At 45.2% G+C, this 18,620-nt stretch overlaps 5 protein-coding genes across 5 annotated transcripts; 4 read left to right on the forward strand and 1 right to left on the reverse strand.

Annotated features, from left to right (window-relative positions):
- Positions 1-103: 103 nt before the first annotated feature.
- Positions 104-5,721, forward strand: I203_102308 (uncharacterized protein; the record flags this gene model as incomplete). Its single annotated transcript, XM_019146817.1, has 14 exons — positions 104-323; positions 414-596; positions 657-706; positions 781-925; positions 976-1,030; positions 1,091-3,818; positions 3,918-4,026; positions 4,088-4,205; positions 4,282-4,406; positions 4,514-4,722; positions 4,817-5,037; positions 5,124-5,246; positions 5,307-5,490; positions 5,587-5,721. 14 exons carry the CDS (start codon positions 104-106, stop codon positions 5,719-5,721), a joined length of 4,605 nt encoding a protein of 1,534 aa, XP_019004350.1.
- A 1,566-nt stretch (positions 5,722-7,287) lies between these two features.
- I203_102309 (uncharacterized protein) lies at positions 7,288-11,315 on the forward strand (the record flags this gene model as incomplete). The annotated part of the gene is made up of 6 exons (XM_065517062.1): positions 7,288-7,961; positions 8,025-9,987; positions 10,041-10,099; positions 10,160-10,191; positions 10,248-10,556; positions 10,666-11,315. The coding sequence occupies 6 exons, from the start codon at positions 7,288-7,290 to the stop codon at positions 11,313-11,315; spliced, it is 3,687 nt and encodes a 1,228-aa protein (XP_065373880.1).
- Positions 11,316-12,563: 1,248 nt separating this feature from the next.
- Positions 12,564-15,636, forward strand: I203_102310 (uncharacterized protein; the record flags this gene model as incomplete). The annotated part of the gene is made up of 5 exons (XM_019146819.1): positions 12,564-12,743; positions 12,827-12,979; positions 13,044-13,197; positions 13,259-13,527; positions 13,600-15,636. The coding sequence occupies 5 exons, from the start codon at positions 12,564-12,566 to the stop codon at positions 15,634-15,636; spliced, it is 2,793 nt and encodes a 930-aa protein (XP_019004352.1).
- Positions 15,637-16,111: 475 nt separating this feature from the next.
- On the forward strand, positions 16,112-16,893 carry I203_102311 (uncharacterized protein; the record flags this gene model as incomplete). Its single annotated transcript, XM_019146820.1, has 2 exons — positions 16,112-16,166; positions 16,223-16,893. The coding sequence occupies 2 exons, from the start codon at positions 16,112-16,114 to the stop codon at positions 16,891-16,893; spliced, it is 726 nt and encodes a 241-aa protein (XP_019004353.1).
- A 459-nt stretch (positions 16,894-17,352) lies between these two features.
- Positions 17,353-18,588, reverse strand: I203_102312 (uncharacterized protein; the record flags this gene model as incomplete). Its single annotated transcript, XM_019146821.1, has 4 exons — positions 17,353-17,417; positions 17,497-17,816; positions 17,884-18,502; positions 18,576-18,588. 4 exons carry the CDS (start codon positions 18,586-18,588, stop codon positions 17,353-17,355), a joined length of 1,017 nt encoding a protein of 338 aa, XP_019004354.1.
- Between the last annotated feature and the right edge of the window lie 32 nt (positions 18,589-18,620).

The raw sequence follows: 18,620 nt of genomic DNA on the forward strand, positions 1-18,620 counted from the left end.
ACAACAACAACTCACAGTATAACATGCCAACGAGGAAACCTGCAATGATCGACCTATAGCATCGGACTCACATCTGTCTATCACATTCACGAACAAACCAATAATGGCAGAGCCACCTTCACTTCCTTACGCCCGAGATGAAGGGTCGACCTCTCAACCCCACTCGGCCTACCCTGCCTATCCTGTCGAAGCGTACGAGCCACACGAAGGATTCCTAGATGAGATCGAAGAGGAACCTACAGAGATATCGGCTGCTTTGCAGTATTGGGCAGCGAAGAGACATAGAGGGAAGGGGAAAGCTAAAGAGGATGAGAATGATCTGTGTGAGTATATCGTTCAAGCTTATTCTTCGCTTCCTGCGCACCATACATAGAGAGTATATGAGCTGATATATGATATGGTGGACCTACTAGCAACAATGAAATCATGGAGATTGAAATCAAAGTTGAAGACTGTAACAGCAGGATTATTCATCTGTTTAAATATAGGTGTAGATCCTCCTGATATAGTCAAGACGAATCCATGTGCAAAGACGGAATGCTGGATTGATCCTACTCAGCTACCTTCGAATAAAGCTATAGAAGCTATAGGCAGGAGTGAGTCCAATTTCTGTCTTATATTTGACATCGATGTTGATGATTGGTATTGCATGGCAGACCTACATCAACAGTTCGAGACCTTGAATCCCAAAGTCAAATACAAACCTGTAAGCTATAGATCATACGTTCTTACTTTCTTGCGCGAATCTAGCTGATATCTGTACGGTTTTGCATTGCTCAGTTTCTAGACCCATCGATTGAAGAGACGAAGAAGCAATGCGTGAATATGCGTAGATCAGCTAAAGACGAGAGAGTGGTATTTTACTATAATGGTCATGGTGTACCTAAACCTACACCTTCAGGGGAGATATGGGTCTTCAATAAGAGTGAGTCAGCTCAGAATCCTTTACAGACTGATAGCTGACGGATGGTATAGACTATACACAGTATATTCCTGTTAGTCTGTATGATCTGCAGGAATGGCTGGGATCGTGAGTTTCCTTTTCACTCTCTCCACCAGGATGTAACTGACGTAGATTATATCCATTCAGGCCCTGCATCTACGTATGGGAATGTTCAGGTGCCGGAAACATCCTCAACAACTTTGCCAAATCTGCCGAAAGGAGGGATAACGAAGCTAGAGCTGCACAAGCGCAAGCTGGACATGCCGAGGGTCTTCCTGGTTCACCTTATTCCGAAGCTTTACATTTAGCCGCTTGTCAAGCCAATCAGATTTTACCGATGTCACCGGATCTACCAGCAGATCTCTTCACATGTTGTCTTACCTCACCTATAGAGACTGCTCTGAGGCATTTCGTTCTACAAGATCCTTTACGACGGAATGGTGGATTAGATCCCAATGACCCCAGGTCGAGGATAACGGTAGATATGGTCATGCGTATACCTGGTGATTTGAAGGATCGTCGTACTCCCCTAGGAGAACTCAGTTGGATATTCACCGCTGTCACCGATACGATAGCTTGGTTATCTTTCCCTAGGGAAGTGTTCAATCGACTATTCAGACAGGATCTATTGGTCGCTGGGCTGTTTAGAAATTTTCTGCTAGCGCAAAGGATAATGTCGGCTTATCACTGTACACCAACATCTATACCTGAAATACCTTCAGCACATAATCATCCTCTATGGCATTCTTGGGATTTAGCTGTAGACGCATGTCTAGCTCAATTACCTGAATTGTTAGATTTAGAAGCTGCGAGAGAAGCAGGTCAGTCGAATATACCTCCCCTGAGCGTATATAGGCCATCAACATTCTTCGCTCAACATCTTCAAGCTTTCGAAGTCTGGCTACAACATGGTGGAGCCGTTCCCAATCGACTCGCTCCAAGACCCAAAAAGGGTGTACCAATACCTCGCTCACCTCCTGAACAATTACCTATCGTCCTTCAAGTCTTGTTATCCCAATCACATCGACTACGAGCATTGATCTTGATATCGCGTTTTGTCGATCTTGGTCCATGGGCCGTCCACCTTTCACTATCTATCGGTATATTCCCTTATGTTCAGAAACTCCTCGCGTCTCCTGCAGTAGAGCTCAAACCGGTCTTGATCTATATCTGGGCTAGGATACTAGCGATTGATCGATCATGTCAAATGGACCTACTTCGAGATTCGGGATTCACCTATTTCACACAGATACTCGCGCCATACCCCCAAGCTGGATCGCTCGTCATACCCAATGCGAACGAACATCGTGCAATGTCAGCTTTCATCTTATCCATCCTATGTCGGAATTTCCGTGTGGGCCAAACGGCCTGTCTCGGTGTACAAGTCTTCGATTCGTGTGTAGCTAGATTAGGCGAGGACGATTGGTTATTGAAGACTTGGTGTTTACTTTGCATAGCGCAATTATGGGCGGATTACGATGAAGCGAAAGCCTTATTTATGCAATCTCAAAGACAGAACGAGCTCCTAGGAGCACTTAGAAGTACCGCTGTGGAAGTTCGAGCAGCAGCTTTATATGCCTTTGGAACGTTATTGGGAGCATCGAGCGCTCCAGTCGAAAGCACCGATGCGAAAGGTGGAGGAGGTACTGGAGCTCAATTGGGTTTAAGTGATATACAGCAATTGGAAATTGAAGCGGGATTAGCATTTGCCTGTATGATGTCAGTGAAAGAGGATGCTTCGCCAATGGTCCGAAAGGAGTTAGTCGTAGTCATCAGTTGTGTGGTAAGAGAATGGAGAGGTTGGTTGGTTTCTGCCGCATGGGCATACTACGAACAGGAGGCATATCTCTCGCGAACGGAGCGACAATCAAATGGAACGCATATCGAAGAGGAGGAAGAAGATATAGTATCTGAAGCCTTGAAAGAATGGACTTCAAACGAAGATAAAGAACCTCATGAACATCAACACAATCTCACCCTGCTCAGTTCGTTCAAGGTACTTTTCGAAACGCTATTGGATCTTTCGGTGGACCCACATACGGAAGTTGCTCTGATGGCTTCGACAGTGGTAGACTACATTATAGCTTTATTGGTTGATTCGGCGTTTACAAGAGTGAAAGGTTCAGCTATAAGAAATCTGTTGAAGAAAAATTATTCCTCTAATCGTCCCAAAATATTATCTAGACAGGTCTCAGCGGCTTTATCAGAAGGTGGTAAATTCCCTAATGGACCTTTGACCAACTCCACTCAACTCAAACCTCCTCAAATGCAACGAAGTAATACCAACGTTTCTGAAACGGGCAGTGGATCCAGTACGTTGAAACGAAGTGGAAGCGTTGCGAACGCCCTAAGGAGTTTGGCAAGTATGACTGGTCTGGTCGTTCCTCCAGATTCACCCGATTCGATCAGTTCTCAAAAAGAAAAAGAAAATGAATTTATGAAAATCACTCAACCGAAAATACCCTTATCAGAAAATAGTGGAGGGTATAAATCACCTTATCCTGAACATGGCCACGAACGTATATTACCTTCTTCTCCTGCTCCTGGTCCTGGTCCGAACGCTCCGTCAAGGAGTAGATCGGCTTACGGATCTGCCTTACCTCGATCCGCTACTGCTGGTACAGGCGAGTTAGTAAAAGCTTCGAGCGTATTGGAAGCTTTGACGGCAGAAGATATGGAAAGATTACATTTTAGAAGATCCAAAGGTTCGGAAGCTAATACTGATATTGATGGAAGGTTTGGGAATAATGGACTACCAAGATCGAACGATTTGGGTTTAGGGATGGTAGCGAAAGAAGTGAAAGATGATGTTTTGCCGCTTAGGAGTGGATTCTTCGATTGGGCGATGGAGTATTTCAGAGAACCGCAGATGAAGGTGAGTAAACGGACGGAAAGGAGGTCATCACAAACCCGCATTGAGATGTTGTTCTTCGAAGGCTGATGATATATTGATGTGATTTACTATTTCAATTAGGCACCTGACGCGGACGAACCTGGCTCGACAACTTACAACGAACAAGCTTGGAAACACCTTAGGAACGAACAGATGGTAGAAGATAGTCGAGCTGCAGAGGGATATGCAGGTGACTATTTGAACCTTTTTAATGACAATGGTTCACAGCTAATCGACTATGTGATATACAGCCACGCACGTATGGAACGTCGAGGCTGGTACTTTACAGAATGATTCTTGGCCATTACAACTCGCTTTCCACTCTTATGATCCTGTGATAGCCGTCACGGACGATGCTGATAATGTCTGGTGAGTCGATTCTCACGAACACTTACAACCGAAATACATCCACGATTATAGCTGACCTCGCTTCTGTGCGATGTAGTATATGGGAATGGCAATCGAAGAGAAGATTAAACAAGTTTAGTAATCAGAATATACCTGGAAGTAGCATCTCTTCGGTACATTTCATTAATGAAATGGCAAGTAGTTTGATGCTTACTGCGTCCAGTGAGTATGATCTCATGATCCTATATTGCGCCTTTCATTCTATCTCTTCACCCTTCAATGAAAATTACAAGATATGCTGAATGACCAATTCTGTTCGTCCCCGTTAGCCGAAGGAAGTATCAGGATTTTCCGAGATTACGAGACTCCCAATGAAACTGCGCTGGCATCTACTTTCCGAGCAGTATCGGAGATACATCCCGTAGCCCACAGCAGTGGTGTTTTGACCGCCTGGGAGCAGCAGAAAGGACATTTGTTAGTTGGAGGGGATATGAAAGTGGTTAGGTTGTGGGATGCTACTGTAGAGAGACATCTGAGGGTGAGTATCGACACCAAGAAAATCCCTATGGTCCACGGTTATGCTTGCCGACCGTTCGATAGGGGTCAAATGGCTGATTTGAGATTTCGAATAGGATATCGCTACTCAAGCCGGAGCGAACCTGACGGCCATTGCGTCGGACGAACCTGAAGGGAATGTATTCGTAGCTGGATTCGGAGATGGAGTAGTCAGATTGTTCGATAAGCGTGCGGAAGATGCTGGCGAAGTCGTGTTGAGGACTTGGAGACAGCATAAGATCTGGATACAGAGTGTACATCTGCAGAGAGGTAGTATGCGGGAACTGGTTACTGGAAGGTGAGCGGTTTTCCTTGGCAGACTGGGCGTCACCTTTGTTGTCACTTTACCCGTCACTGATGTTGCTTATATTATTCCGCTCACAGTATGGATGGTGAAGTCCGAGTGTGGGACGTGAGAAAACCTGATGAACCACTGTATACTATACCGAGAAGGGACGATGGTCTGATGGCTTTGGCTGTACATACCGGAGCGTCTGTCCTGGCTAGGTAAGTGGAACTTGAAATATGCGTGTAAAAACCATTCATTGATTATTTTGGGTGGTATAGGACATCCGCCTTGACTTCGCATTCGACAAGACAAGAGTTAGAAATTACAGGATTTAGTGATCCCTTGCATCCGATCCGATTGGCCAAGTTAAACTTACCGACCTCACCGGCGTATAACAATCCTCTACATAGTCATAGGATCAATGGGTTTATGCCTAGCGCCGCTTCTCTGGTATTCCATCCTGTGAGTTCGATGGTTCTCCCAAAGACCGACCGTATGATCCGTGCATCAGTCCCCAGCCGTATTTAAGTTTTCAACTAATTACTCGTTCGTCTCCAGGTTGAAATGATGATCGCCGCAGGTGGCTTCGATGCCTCCGGAACAGTAAGATTATATAAATGTCCCACACCCAAATCTGCCATCGCTACGTGGGAACAGATGAATGGAAATGGGAGTGCTAGTAATTTCAACTAGTCCATAAGTGGAAGCGAGACCTAGGGTTGTTTGATCACTTATTTTACTATCTTTTGTCCTTTCGGGGTGGGAGGTTCAATGATCCAGTTGGGATCGGAGACTATGGAGTCGGTAGCACAGACGGATAGCATCTTGGTAGAAGACATTTTGTAATAGTATTTTAAATTGATTGGAAGGAACAACGTACACTGCAGTATCATCTCCATTAATCATTGAAGAAAAATTAGCTAGGTATAGAAAATAACAGATAATCATGGAAATGCATGTATAATGATGAGCGATTGATAAACAAGTCTTTGGGGGTGGTCGATATCTACTGTAAGACATTTGAGCCTTTGGTGTGCGATCACCGTCGTTCACACAACAAAATGTACTTGTAAGCTTATAATGCCATGAAAGTCAAGGTTGCCAACACAGCATTTGCTATTGTGAATCTTGGCACCAAGCCAGAAGAAGGGGACCAAGCAAATTGTTTACTCATCATACCTTTTACTTACCGTTTATTTGGTGTCGATCGATCACCTTGATTCCAAGTTGAAATCGAAATCTTGGCCCGAAGGCATTACAAAGTATTTCCTAATGATCCATTACAAACTATATCGGGAATGGGTAGATTGAACTATAAATGTGTTTAATTCGTAATCAATTGATCGGTCTGGTCCGCCTATACCCCGTTTAATACGGCCGACCCTTGACCCAGAGTGAGTGTTTTACTCCACTCACCTCCAAGACTCAACTCCCCGTTCAAATCTTCATCATCACTGCCTAATATACCTATACCTATACATATCACATCTCCCATCATCGTGGTCTGTCATTAATCATACAACAAGACGACCTAGAGGCTAGATAACCCCATCGATGTTGTAGGAAGGAAAACACGAACACATGATGGAATAAGATAGGAAGAGGAAGATCGGTAAGTCATTTGAATCAAGTCTGGATCTTTCACCATTCCTGTAAACCCACATAAGATCCTTTCAAGACAAAAGCCATCTCGAACACCCCTTTTTCCTCTTTTCATACATACGCTTTACGCGCGTTCTTCTCTTTTATACGAGTATAAAGCACATACGAGTATAAAGGCACATCTTGATCGTACAGTAGTACATCATTCTTTGTTTTGGTGTTTGTTGTCAAACACACACGTTTTAGTGCGATCTATCTCTCGGTCCGATGGATTGTATCGAGTTTGAATTCCTATTTAAATTATACTAGACCAACATCAAACACATTCCTCCCTCCAATACTTTCGTGGCTTGACTCATTGTAACAACGTGATACACCCACACATATTCGGATTATTCTTTGTTTTTGGGGAGACAGATAGCTAACTCGATTTCACCTATTCTCCATTTCCAGCAAAATCAATCACAGCAATACGTAGGATATCATCTGACGCACATCAACAACATCATCCTTTTTGTTCATGTTCATGTTCATATCATCGTAACGATCAATATCAGTATCCGCCACCGATCATATATAATCGTCGTCGATAAATAAATCTTAGAATCAAGTCTGGTTTGGTTTGGGTTGCTGGAGTAACGAAGGAAAGGAGGCATCATGCCCATCATTGCTCTTGGAGCTGATGAAGGATTATCTTCACTTGATTCAGTGTTGAATGAGAAATCACCAATAGACACTTTCGATCTGACCGATTCTCCAGAGGTCAATCAGTTCTCACCGAAATCGAAAGATGACGCGAAATTAGGTATAAATATCGGATTAAAACAATCTGCCGCTAATTATCCTACACCGACCTCTCCTATACGGACACCCGCACCTCCTCCCCATCCTAACTCACAACACCAGCATTATCATGCCTACCAAGATGTGGACGAAAACGAACGTCAGAACTCGCAAGCCGGTCCATCACACCTCCATCGAGCTATACCTCCACCACCTAACCCACGAAGACATCGATCGGGAGTGTTGATGTCTCGAGTCAGAGCTGCGTCGAGCGGATCAGCTATCAAATTCACGTCGAACCCTCATGGAAGTAAGAGTCATGGCGATTTGGTCTCTTTCGGTGGATTTACGAGTCTAGACGATGATGAGGATGAAGATGAGCTGGATGACGAGGTGGAACAGTTGGATTTGGCTGAGGACCAACCTGGATCGAGTAGTAGAAGGAGATTCAGATCGGCGAGTAGAGATGGATGGAAGAGACATGTGAGCGATCCTCATAGAAAGCCTAGTGTGGACGAAGGTGGAGAAGATAATGTTTGGGATAATTCGTGAGTTTTAGCTAGCGTAGAGGAATCGAGAGATAGCTCATACAACTGATTTGTAATTGACAGCGCTCGTTACTACCACCACTTACACTCACGCCCACCATCACGGGACGGATCGACGGCAAATTCACCTGAACATTCACCTGTCCTTCGATCTCGATCAATCACCTCTCCACATACATCTCCTATCTACGTCCGTCGGAACCTCACATTACCTACCAACGGTCCTGGGCCTCCTCAATCTAATCCAGGAGTATCAATATCCCTCTCTCCCAATCAGCATTTCCTGCAAACTCACCTCCCGCCTACCTTCCATCATGGCGGATCAAGTCCAGAAGGATCGATACCAGAACATCATGGACCCGCTATGGTTTTCACGCCTACAACTCAAGAATGGAGGGATTTGCAGACAACGCCAGAGTGGCAAGAGATACATGGGACGGGAAATAAGAATCATCAGAGTAGAGATATGGAGCCTTCGTTCAGCGGGTCTAGCTCAGAAGATGAAGGGAAAGGATCAGTCGACAGTGCAAGTGGAAGTGGGCAAGGAAGATCAAGATCGATATCGTCCAGTATGCTTCTCAAGCCGGACCGACAGAATTCACCTCGAAGGAGCACTCATAAACGACCTGCTCTGCATACTTCTGTATCGGCAGAATTTCTGGGATCGGAAAAGCAACATACCCCTGATCCTGGCTCACCGGTACTTTCTCCAGCAGATGAGAGTCAAGAGATACAATTTAAAACCTCCAGATCCAATATCCAAGTCTTCAACCCTGTAATAATAGCACCAAGCCCGATTATGCCTGTAGCTGATAAAGTGGCAACTTCGATTGATGATTCACCCACCAAGTTGACTACTCATTCCACCCCAGTCACACCGGTTGATTCTACCCATGATCACGATGCGTACCACCACAAGACTTTCGACGATGATGAGGATATAATCTTGGCTGATCCCAATGCGGACCCGCCTGCAAGATTCGCTTCTATCGGTAGACGAGATAGTCTACGAGTGATTAAAAAGCCCGGTGACGCCCCCGCTTTACCTAGAACCAAGACGAAGAGGGAATTAGAAAGGGAGAAATTGCTTTCAATGGTTGATGAGGAACTGGAGGCTGATAAACATTCACCACCGCTTGATGAGAGTAACGGATGGGGCGGTGGAGTCCAAGTCATCGGATCTGGTTTAGCTTTAGGCTCCACTCCCCCCGCATCGGCTGAAGTCAGGATCGATCCGTCTGATATGACGACTCGATCAACTTCTGCTGACCCTGTATTGCATGGGAAATCTGAACCATCCAATCCATTCGAAAACACCTTTTCCCAGATGAAGAGCATATCTTTACCTGGAAAACCAAAAGTTCCACTTAGCATCCCCTCAGCAACGTTCAAACCTTCACCATTACAAGCTTCACCAGTGAATGCGCCGTCCGGTCTGCAGACCCCTTCCTCATCAGCGACTTCACCTGCGGAAACGCCCAACAACGTTACGTCGCCTACCCCCACTGTACCTGGACCAGCAAGTCTAGCGTCGATAAGGGATTATGCAAAGTCAATTTCTAGATCTAGACATCCTTCAGTCGAGAAATCTTTAGGTAAAGATGCTTCTCCACCTATGTCACCTCGATCTCCTCGAAGAAGGGATACCAACAGAGTATCACTGGTAGCTGGTAGGGTCGTTCAACCATTCGCCATACCCCCTTCAACGGCATTACCACCTCAGACTAGACCTCAAATGGATAGGAACCCCTCATTGCAATCCTTCTCGCCCTTCCGATCTCCCGCTCCGGAATCCAGACCCTCCAGTGCGAATAGTATACCGCAATTCCCCAGACTTGACTCGACGATATCCACCGCCCCGTCTACGCTTGCGCCTAGCGAGTGTCCGACGCCGACGGACGAAACTGCTGGAGGAATTGGGGGAAGAGGTATAGACGATTATGTGATTCTGAAAGAGGCGGGTAAAGGGGCCTATGGGTTGGTGATGAGAGGGAAGGTCAAGGGACCGAAAGGAGAACCTGTAGGAGTGAGTTGGCGTTTTCATGATAGCGAAGGACTAGCTGACGAATATGTATTTAGGAGGAAGTGATCATTAAGTATATCATTAAGGCCAGGATCCTGGCGGATTGCTGGAAGAAGTGAGTGCAGTTGAGAAAGTAGCCGATTCTAATGCAACAGCTGACAAATTCGCATCGCAGGCATAAAGTCCTTGGTCCAATTCCAGTTGAGCGTAAGTAACATCACGGTTGTTAGTATAATAGATCCAGTCACTGATGAATCTCATAGTCCACGTGATGGATCAACTCCGACATCTACTATATCACAAACCCAACAAACCCCTTCCCTGGGACCCAGCGAGAGCTCGACCTGACGAATCGCCAACGTTACCAACTGCAGATAGCCCAACTAGTCAAGGGAGCTCCTCCTTCAGAACACCAGAATCCAACTGGTCTTCGGCTCACTCGGACAAAGACGCGGACTCTTTTGTATCGACGCAGAAATATATTGCAGCGGAGATCAAGACTAGCCCTGAGAGGGGACATCCGAATATTGGGAAATTATTGGATTTCTTCGAGGATAGGGAATTCTACTATTGTGAGTGTATCTACAATATCCTTTCGAAAGGTCGAGGCCTGTCTGAGGATGATCATACTGCCGAAGGAGACTATATTTTTGTACAATGCTAACTTCGCAATCTCTGCAGTGGTAATGCCTCGATTCGGTACTGGATTAGATCTATTCGACCGAGTGGAGTCCTCTCCGACCGGCTTAGAGCCCTTCGAAGTACGATCCTTACTTGGTCAACTTACCGATGCTGTGCGATTCCTTCATGCCAACGGAATCGTTCACCGAGATATCAAAGATGAGAATGTGATATTAGACGGACAAGGACGATGCCAATTGATAGATTTTGGTTCGGCCGCCCACTGGAGACCTGGGAAACGATGGGATACTTTCTCCGGTACACTTCATTATGCCTCACCTGAGATCCTCCGAGGAGAGATGTACGGTGGGAAAGAACAGGATATATGGGCATTGGGAGTAGTAGGCTATGTCTTACTCGTTGGCGAAACTCCATTCTCGGAATTACCCGATGAGGTCTTGGAAGGATTGACCGACCCGGATTCGAGAGCTGTCCAAGTATTGGAGGAACGATGTAAGAATGGACATGAGGATGAAGGTTTGGAATCTGATGGTGGAGGAAGATTGGAAGATGCGATGGATTTTGTGAAGTGTTGTTTGGAGTTGGAACTTGGTGATAGACCCACGGCGGAGGTGCTGGTTGATCATCGGTATTTGGTTGGGAATGGGGGCTGGACGGGGAAGAAAGGTTGGGTGGGGATGAAGAAGTAGAACATCAATCGGGTGCGAAAGAGTTGCTTTTGCACTACCACATTGCAGAGTGAATGAGACATCATCAACAATCTCTTTTTTCTCTTTCCATAGCGTATACTTTTATCTTCATATTTGTTTCTCTCATCCGTTCGTATCTTGTCAGAAAGGATTCCCTTTTTTTTGCATTCCTTCTCCATCTTCGTTCTCTGTATATGTACTTGTCCTATTTGAGTGCGAGATATACATCATGACCATGCTACCTTATAACATGCAGATTTTCACCACACCTCGGCCCAAATGGTGGCATTGCTGATGATGTAAACCTGATTCCAAGCCGGAGCTAAAGTCAGGAACAGAACACCCAGAACACCCAATGGAAAGGACCCTTTATTGTCCAACTGTGATGGTGGCGCGTGACCAATCCCTAATTATCCGGGCGTTTCATCCAGTTCCATATCGTCAAATCAGATCACTCGTTTTCAATCGGCTGATATGATCAGCCAGGGTAGAGTGGGAATGATACGTCATTAATCCAGGTGCTAAACGATGCCTTATCTTGGTCCTGTGTAAGTTTCTTATCTCCTCAGTCTTCGGTAACGCCGGTAGGACAGCCAAGACATTACCAGAATGAGAGATACAGATAGACGAGGTATGAATGATTGAATGAGATGGGATGGATTCATGTCTGTGTCACTTCCACTACCGAAGGTGCTTGGAGATTACTTGGATACTAGACATACCATTCGACTTGACAGATATACCAGTAGAGACAGAAGTGAGGATTGCAAGATATTGTAGATAGGAATAATTGGATACGAACAGTAGGACGGCACAAGCAACGATCAATTAAGCGAACCTCAAACTGAAAGCAAGTCGGAACATCTCGCTTGTACTTAACAACAAGGTTATCTATCTGTCTGTCTTCACCTGTTTCACAACTTCGCTTGGTTTGGACTGGACGAGTGCTCTGAAAAGGATTTTCACCAATACATCGTATAGGACAGATGAAATAGAGGAGAAGGGGAGTTGAAAGAACAACATACAGAACACGAAAGTGATTGCTTCTCTCCTTTCAACAAGTTGTGACAACCTCCAACCCGGATTAGAAAGGATCAAAATATCATATCAACCGCCGACGTGGATTCAATCAACACATCAACACATCAACAGTAGAACGAGTCGGGACAATGAAATCGTCATGACATCGTTCACCTTATGACCATAATCCAGTCTTAGTCAAAAGAGCGTAAATCAGTTATCGAAACGATGCCAAAGGACGAGATGACTCAACCACATCCCGGAGCAGGGACGTTATACGTGTATGGGACTGGTAGGGGATCATCACCCTCTGGCAGAGGAAGGGGAAGTAGGAATCGGAGTAGTGGAAGGGGTGTTTCGCCCTTTGGGGTTGGTTTACCTTTAATCAAATGGGATGATTTGGTCAAGGTGAGTATATGATCACGTATTCCCATGGATGGTAGCTATTAAGGGATATCAAATCGGTACTGATATTATGTATCGTGACGTAGCACCATGAAGATCCTGTTATCGCTCCTAATCCTGATCATCTGCTCAAACACGGTATAACGGAGTACACCTACCTACATTCGTCTTCAGGAGGAATATTGGGTAAAGGGAAATTCAGTACAGTGTATAAAGTACTGGGTGCAGATGGCGTTTACGTGAGTGATGATCACTCATTCTATAACATTCCATGAAGTATGCTGATGTGAGCGGTATATGCAGTACGCACTCAAACATACACCGCTGTATCCCCATCATCCCTTGATCTCGGCTAGATTACTCAGAGAACCTACGCTGCTAGCAGAACTACCTAGCCATCCATGTTTGATAGGGGTAGAAGGATGGGTGAGAACAGAAGGTCATTTTTATCTCATCGGTGCGTTCATTAGTCAGTTCAACAGATAGGTGCAAAGATGCTGATATTCATGGTGATTCAGAACAATACGCTTCTTCGCATGTGCCCCTACCAGCTCATTCCCTGCCGCTCCAACCATCCAGAGCAGCCTATATCCTCGATCAATTGGTTTCGGTCGTACGAGATACATTACACGAGGAAGGGAGGGTATGTCACAGAGACCTAAAAGGTGATAACGTCCTGGTGGACGTGGAGACTGGGGAGATCTTGATATTGGATTTGGGACTTGCAACTCGATTTTCGGCGAGTGAACCGAAATTGACCACTTGTTGTGGTAGTCCCGCTTTCCATGTGAGTTGGTAGAGCTTCGATGATAGGTGCCCTGATGACTTGGACGATGTGATTGACTTGACTTGGTTGCAGAGTCCGGAAATTGTACAGGCCCTCGCAAAACCACCTGGAGAAGTAACATACTATGGTCCCGAGCTGGATATCTGGTGCATAGCCTTGACCGTACTATCCCTCTTACTTCAAGTCAAATTCCCGTTAGGACCCAAGCACACTTCACCGTACGTGATGAGGGAAAGAGTTAGAGATCGTCTACAGGAATTAGACGAGATGTACCCTCCTCATTCGCCTTGGCGACCACCTAAATCATCGTCGTCCTCCAACCTAGACCTAGATTTCGAGAAGAAAGAATGGAGCAGGGTTAGAAGGGCGATGAGAGATTTCCTCGAAATTGATGGCAAGGTTAGGATGCACAAGTTTGGCCTCTACCAGCTGGGCGATAAGATCAAACAGAGGGTATCGGATTGGGATGAGAAAGAACAAAGTAGAAGGTTCAAATCGACTTCTTTCATAGAAAGTGAGATCAAATATACGCTACCTATCTGGCTCGATGATCAGGATTCCACGAATACAAACTCACATGGGAAAAAAGGGAAAATTAAGAAAGATCAGATTATCCTGAGAAATCCGATGGGCGAAAGTGAAAGACGATGCAAGAGTTATATAAAATATCTCTTACGTTCTGCTGGAATCTTATATCACCTCTTACCGACCACTCAGCGTCCTTCGACACCTTCTACGCCTACTACCCCAACCAATATAACAATCGGAAAAGAAGACACGATTTTTCAGTTAGTCATGAATGTCCCTTATGACACACCGTCTGATAGTCAACCGACCACACCGAACGATCCTCAGATAGGGTGGTTCCCTTCTCTATTTTCATTTCATAAAAAGCCACCTCCCTTAAATTCAGCACCGACATCCCCCCAACAGCGTTCCGTATCGTTACCACCTTCCAGAAGGTCTCAAAATCCCACAAATGGTTCTCAGGTTCGAACAAGAGACAAATCGCCTAAAAGAGTGCTGAGATGTTATATTAAATTGGAGTTCGTGCATCCACCGCAAGCCTCACCGATATTAGATAAACGGAGAGGTTCCGTGGAGACTTTCACCTCGTATAGAGATGGCTGGGGAGGTAGCATAGCACCCTTACATCCTGTCACTTCCACCACTACTCAACACACGGCTACTACTACTCCCAACAAGAATTATGCCTTCCCCGCTAGATCCGTGTCAGTTTCTAGACCACCTCCGAATCGACCGGGGTATAGAAGATCCGTGTCTCATGCTCCTTCCGCTCATCCCAGACAACCTCTCACGAGAGTCTCGACCACTTCGTCAATACACACTGCACCGCTATCCCCACTGAGCAGACAAGTTTCCCTATCTGATTCGCCACCGGATGTTACTCCTGGTCAGCTACAGCCTCTCTCGAGAGCGTCTAGTAGGTCAAGACAATCCAGTCTAGGGTACTCCTATCACCCTCATCACAATGGCGTTGGTCTTGGTGGGCATAATGAAGGGAAAATCATCGTTCACTTGTCTGATCCTCGATCATACCCTATACTGAAGAAAGCTTTGGATATTAAACCGAATATGAACAGCAACAGTAATAGCGATTTGAACCTGTTGTCACCTATGACAATCAGAAGACCGAGCTTGGCTCCATCCGCGGCTGACCCGGAGACCGGAACAGAGAACAACTCGTCGGAAGATGAAAGGGGAGTACAAGAGGAGAGAGGTAGACCTAGATCTAAAGATTCGAATCATTCGAATTCATCGATATTACAATTACAGCAAATCAAATCGCGCAATAATTCGATAAAGGTTAAACACGTTCCATTACCTGTTATATCGCCTGAAATGGGTGATCAGATCGCGCTAGATGTAAAGCATGTTGAAGTTGACCAAGAGAAAGAGAAAGAATCGAAAAAGCATAAGAATAGAGGTTTGTTAGATGTTATATTTGGTACCACCCGTACGGGTACAACAGATGATGAATCCTCACCATCATCATCAGGATTAGGGATGAGCTTGGGTACGGGGTATGGAAGAGCTATGAGAGCAAAGAGTGTACCCCCCTATAGAGGGGTTGATGAGTTGATCTGATTAACCTCTATTTTACTGGGAGATACAGAATGGATATAACACGACAGATAAAGCATATATTCGGATTGCCATTTGTACTTTATTTTGTATCGAACAAACGGAAAAGTTGTATGATATACTAAATTACCTTGGTGGAACATGCATGGGAAGGTAGAATATGTCAATTGTAATACTATGTCCCCGTTGTCGTGGGGGCTTCTGTACAAGCTCCGAGGATGCTCTCACCCCCGATGATGCACTGACGCTCGCTGAGGCATTCTTTGATTGTCCGAAATACCTCCTTTGAAAATGGAAGGACACTGATGCTATTGTAGGATGTCCTCACAATGGAAAAACAGGTCAATCTTATGTACATCCACATCATAGTATTGCACCCAGATAGGTTCATTTCTTTCACTGTAGAAGTATAGTGTCCAGTATACTACACCTTAAGATCATTAGATATCGGATAAACTGTCATTTCGAATCTGACGGAATGGCAGAAAACGCATTGCCCTTGGACCCCTACTCATCGGACGATGATCAAGAAGGTATGTGTAGTATTTGTACGTACAGTACCATGAGAAGCTAATGACTCTAGATATAGAAGACGCAGCAGAAGTTGCTCGACAAGAAAGGCGTGTTGAGCGAGAAAATCTGATATCAGAGTATGGTGGACTCACCTCTTCACAAAGAAATATCGTGCGCGACCCCTCAGCCAGCGCTCGATCTGCCATTCTCGCTTTCTCAAGAGATCCACCGATTTCTTCGAGAGATTGGGAAGAAACCTGTATTTGGGGCGTAATAGACTATGATCAGCTCACTACGGCCCTGAAGTATAAGGGTTTGACCAGGCATACAAGAGATCGGTTATTGGCAGCTCCCATCCAGTCATTCTTGGACAAACCATGGAGTACCAAATTCGCTATGGAATGTAAGTCGTTTTTGACCTTCTATTTGAGAGGATGTCCACAATCTACGCAGGATTTTTGGTTACCCAGAAGAGAATCCATGAATTTGGATTTGAATGATTCAAAATTGGCCGAAGGAACTTTGAGAAGTCAATTGGTCAGTTCACCATCTGGAGGTATAGATTTGTCGAAGGAAGGAATGGAGATGTACGCTTTACATGTCGTATCAATCATCTCGAAAACACTATTCGATCATTTCGATTCTAGTGGTTATAGCAATAGGCTTGAAATTCTTCCGAAAGATATACCTGGTAGTATATTGGATGTCATCCCTTACAAGACGAGAGAACACGCAGAAGATACATGAAGATTAATCAGTGATGCCTATTCACCACATCTCACTCCATCTTTGAGGAGTGAAACGTTAGCGTTGGAAAAAGAGAATAGGACTAGGTTGTTCAGTGATTGGAAGATCTGGAGGGAGAGGGGTTCAAGAGGGAGATGGTTGGGTCTTCAGATAGAGAATGGGAATTTGGGACATATCGCTCCTTGGAGAAGCGGTAAGAAAGAGGAGAACAGTGGCTTACCTCAGTATTTACGATGATAAAGAGATATAACACTTCTGATACTGATAGAACATTTTTGCCCAGAGGCTATAGTGGTTTATGAAACCATTTCATACTCCTCCCCCTTCGATCATGTCGAGTATATTCATTAGTCCAATCTCCACATCAGTATAGTGGATAGCTAATGTTGTTGGAGTTCAATAGCGTTTCCGCTCGTTATCATGTCCGTAATGCACGCGTCCAAATTTGCATCTCGACGTCTAAACTCGGAAGGCTACTCCCTCTCTTTTCACTTCCGCTCCACCGGCAGCTGCGAATCCGGTTCCTATATACGTACCAGTCAGCTTTCTTGCGCGTTCAAACTTCGATCTGGGCCCACAATAAATAATTGTACTCTGACTCACCTTCTTTACCCAGCAGTATTCTCCCACTATCTTCCACTTTGGCATCACAGACACAACACCTCCCTTGAGGTTTGACTATCGTATCTGAGCACGTCTGACAAATCACATGTCCACATACGTAAGCTTCCTCTTTGTCCTTTTTCTGCTTCTTCTTCTTACGTCCCTCGTCTCCATCGCCATTCGCTGAAGGTATCGGCTGACGCGAGGAAAGGAGGATAGAGGAGGTAGCGTTGGATAATTCTTTAGTACATGTTGGACAGATCGGTTTGGAAGTGGAAGAAGGAGGGTAAGTCAGAATGACGGGAAGGAGGGTCTTACGCCTGTAGTCGAAGAGCAAGCAATATGAGCACGATTCAATCATGAAAGTCTTCTCACAGACTGACTCACGATATGGGATGAGGCGATCCACCGACATGACAAAGCGTCTGCAATTTCACATCCTTCAATGGCCCGAGTTTAGCTTCAGGTGTTAAAGAAGGTAACCAGAACGCAGCCAATTTCGCCTTTCTAGACTCAGATTGTTCTAATTCCATCACCCTCAACGCTTTCTCTTCAGCTTCTTTCGCGACTTTCTCTACAGCGTTATTGTCCAATTCGAATTTACTCTTTGTAGTTGACTTATCCTTGTCCTCTCCGATTGGTATCCTTTTCACCGTCGACGATCCACCTAGACTCATTCCTTTTTCGAAATCCGATACAACTCTTTCTCTAGCTTTGAGCTTCGCTTCTTCCCTTTCTGACCTCTCTGATTCCTCCCATCTCTCCATCTCGCGCTTCTTAGCTTCTATACCTGCCTTTTGACTGATCAAATCGGATATGCAACATTCCCTACAGTATATATGCCCCGATGAGCATGATACAGGATCGTTGACTTTTGATAGACAAAGATAACATGCATCTAAAGGTTTGAAGGAGTCTCTACCTAGTCTTCTGGCTGCTCCATCTTTACGCAGGAGGGTTCGTTCGTAGTACGATAAGGTCGATTGAGTCGTGTTGTTTTTTGCGTCTGAGGGGACGGACAGTGGGATTCAGCTGTATGGACTTTCAATTGTTTCAGACGACTAGCTGCTATCACTCACGAGATCGAGTCATGCTGTCCTGCTGTTCACCTGAGTTAATTGTAT

Source organism: Kwoniella mangroviensis (genome assembly GCF_000507465.2).
Source record: "Kwoniella mangroviensis CBS 8507 chromosome 1 map unlocalized Ctg01, whole genome shotgun sequence".
NCBI lineage: Eukaryota > Fungi > Basidiomycota > Tremellomycetes > Tremellales > Cryptococcaceae > Kwoniella > Kwoniella mangrovensis.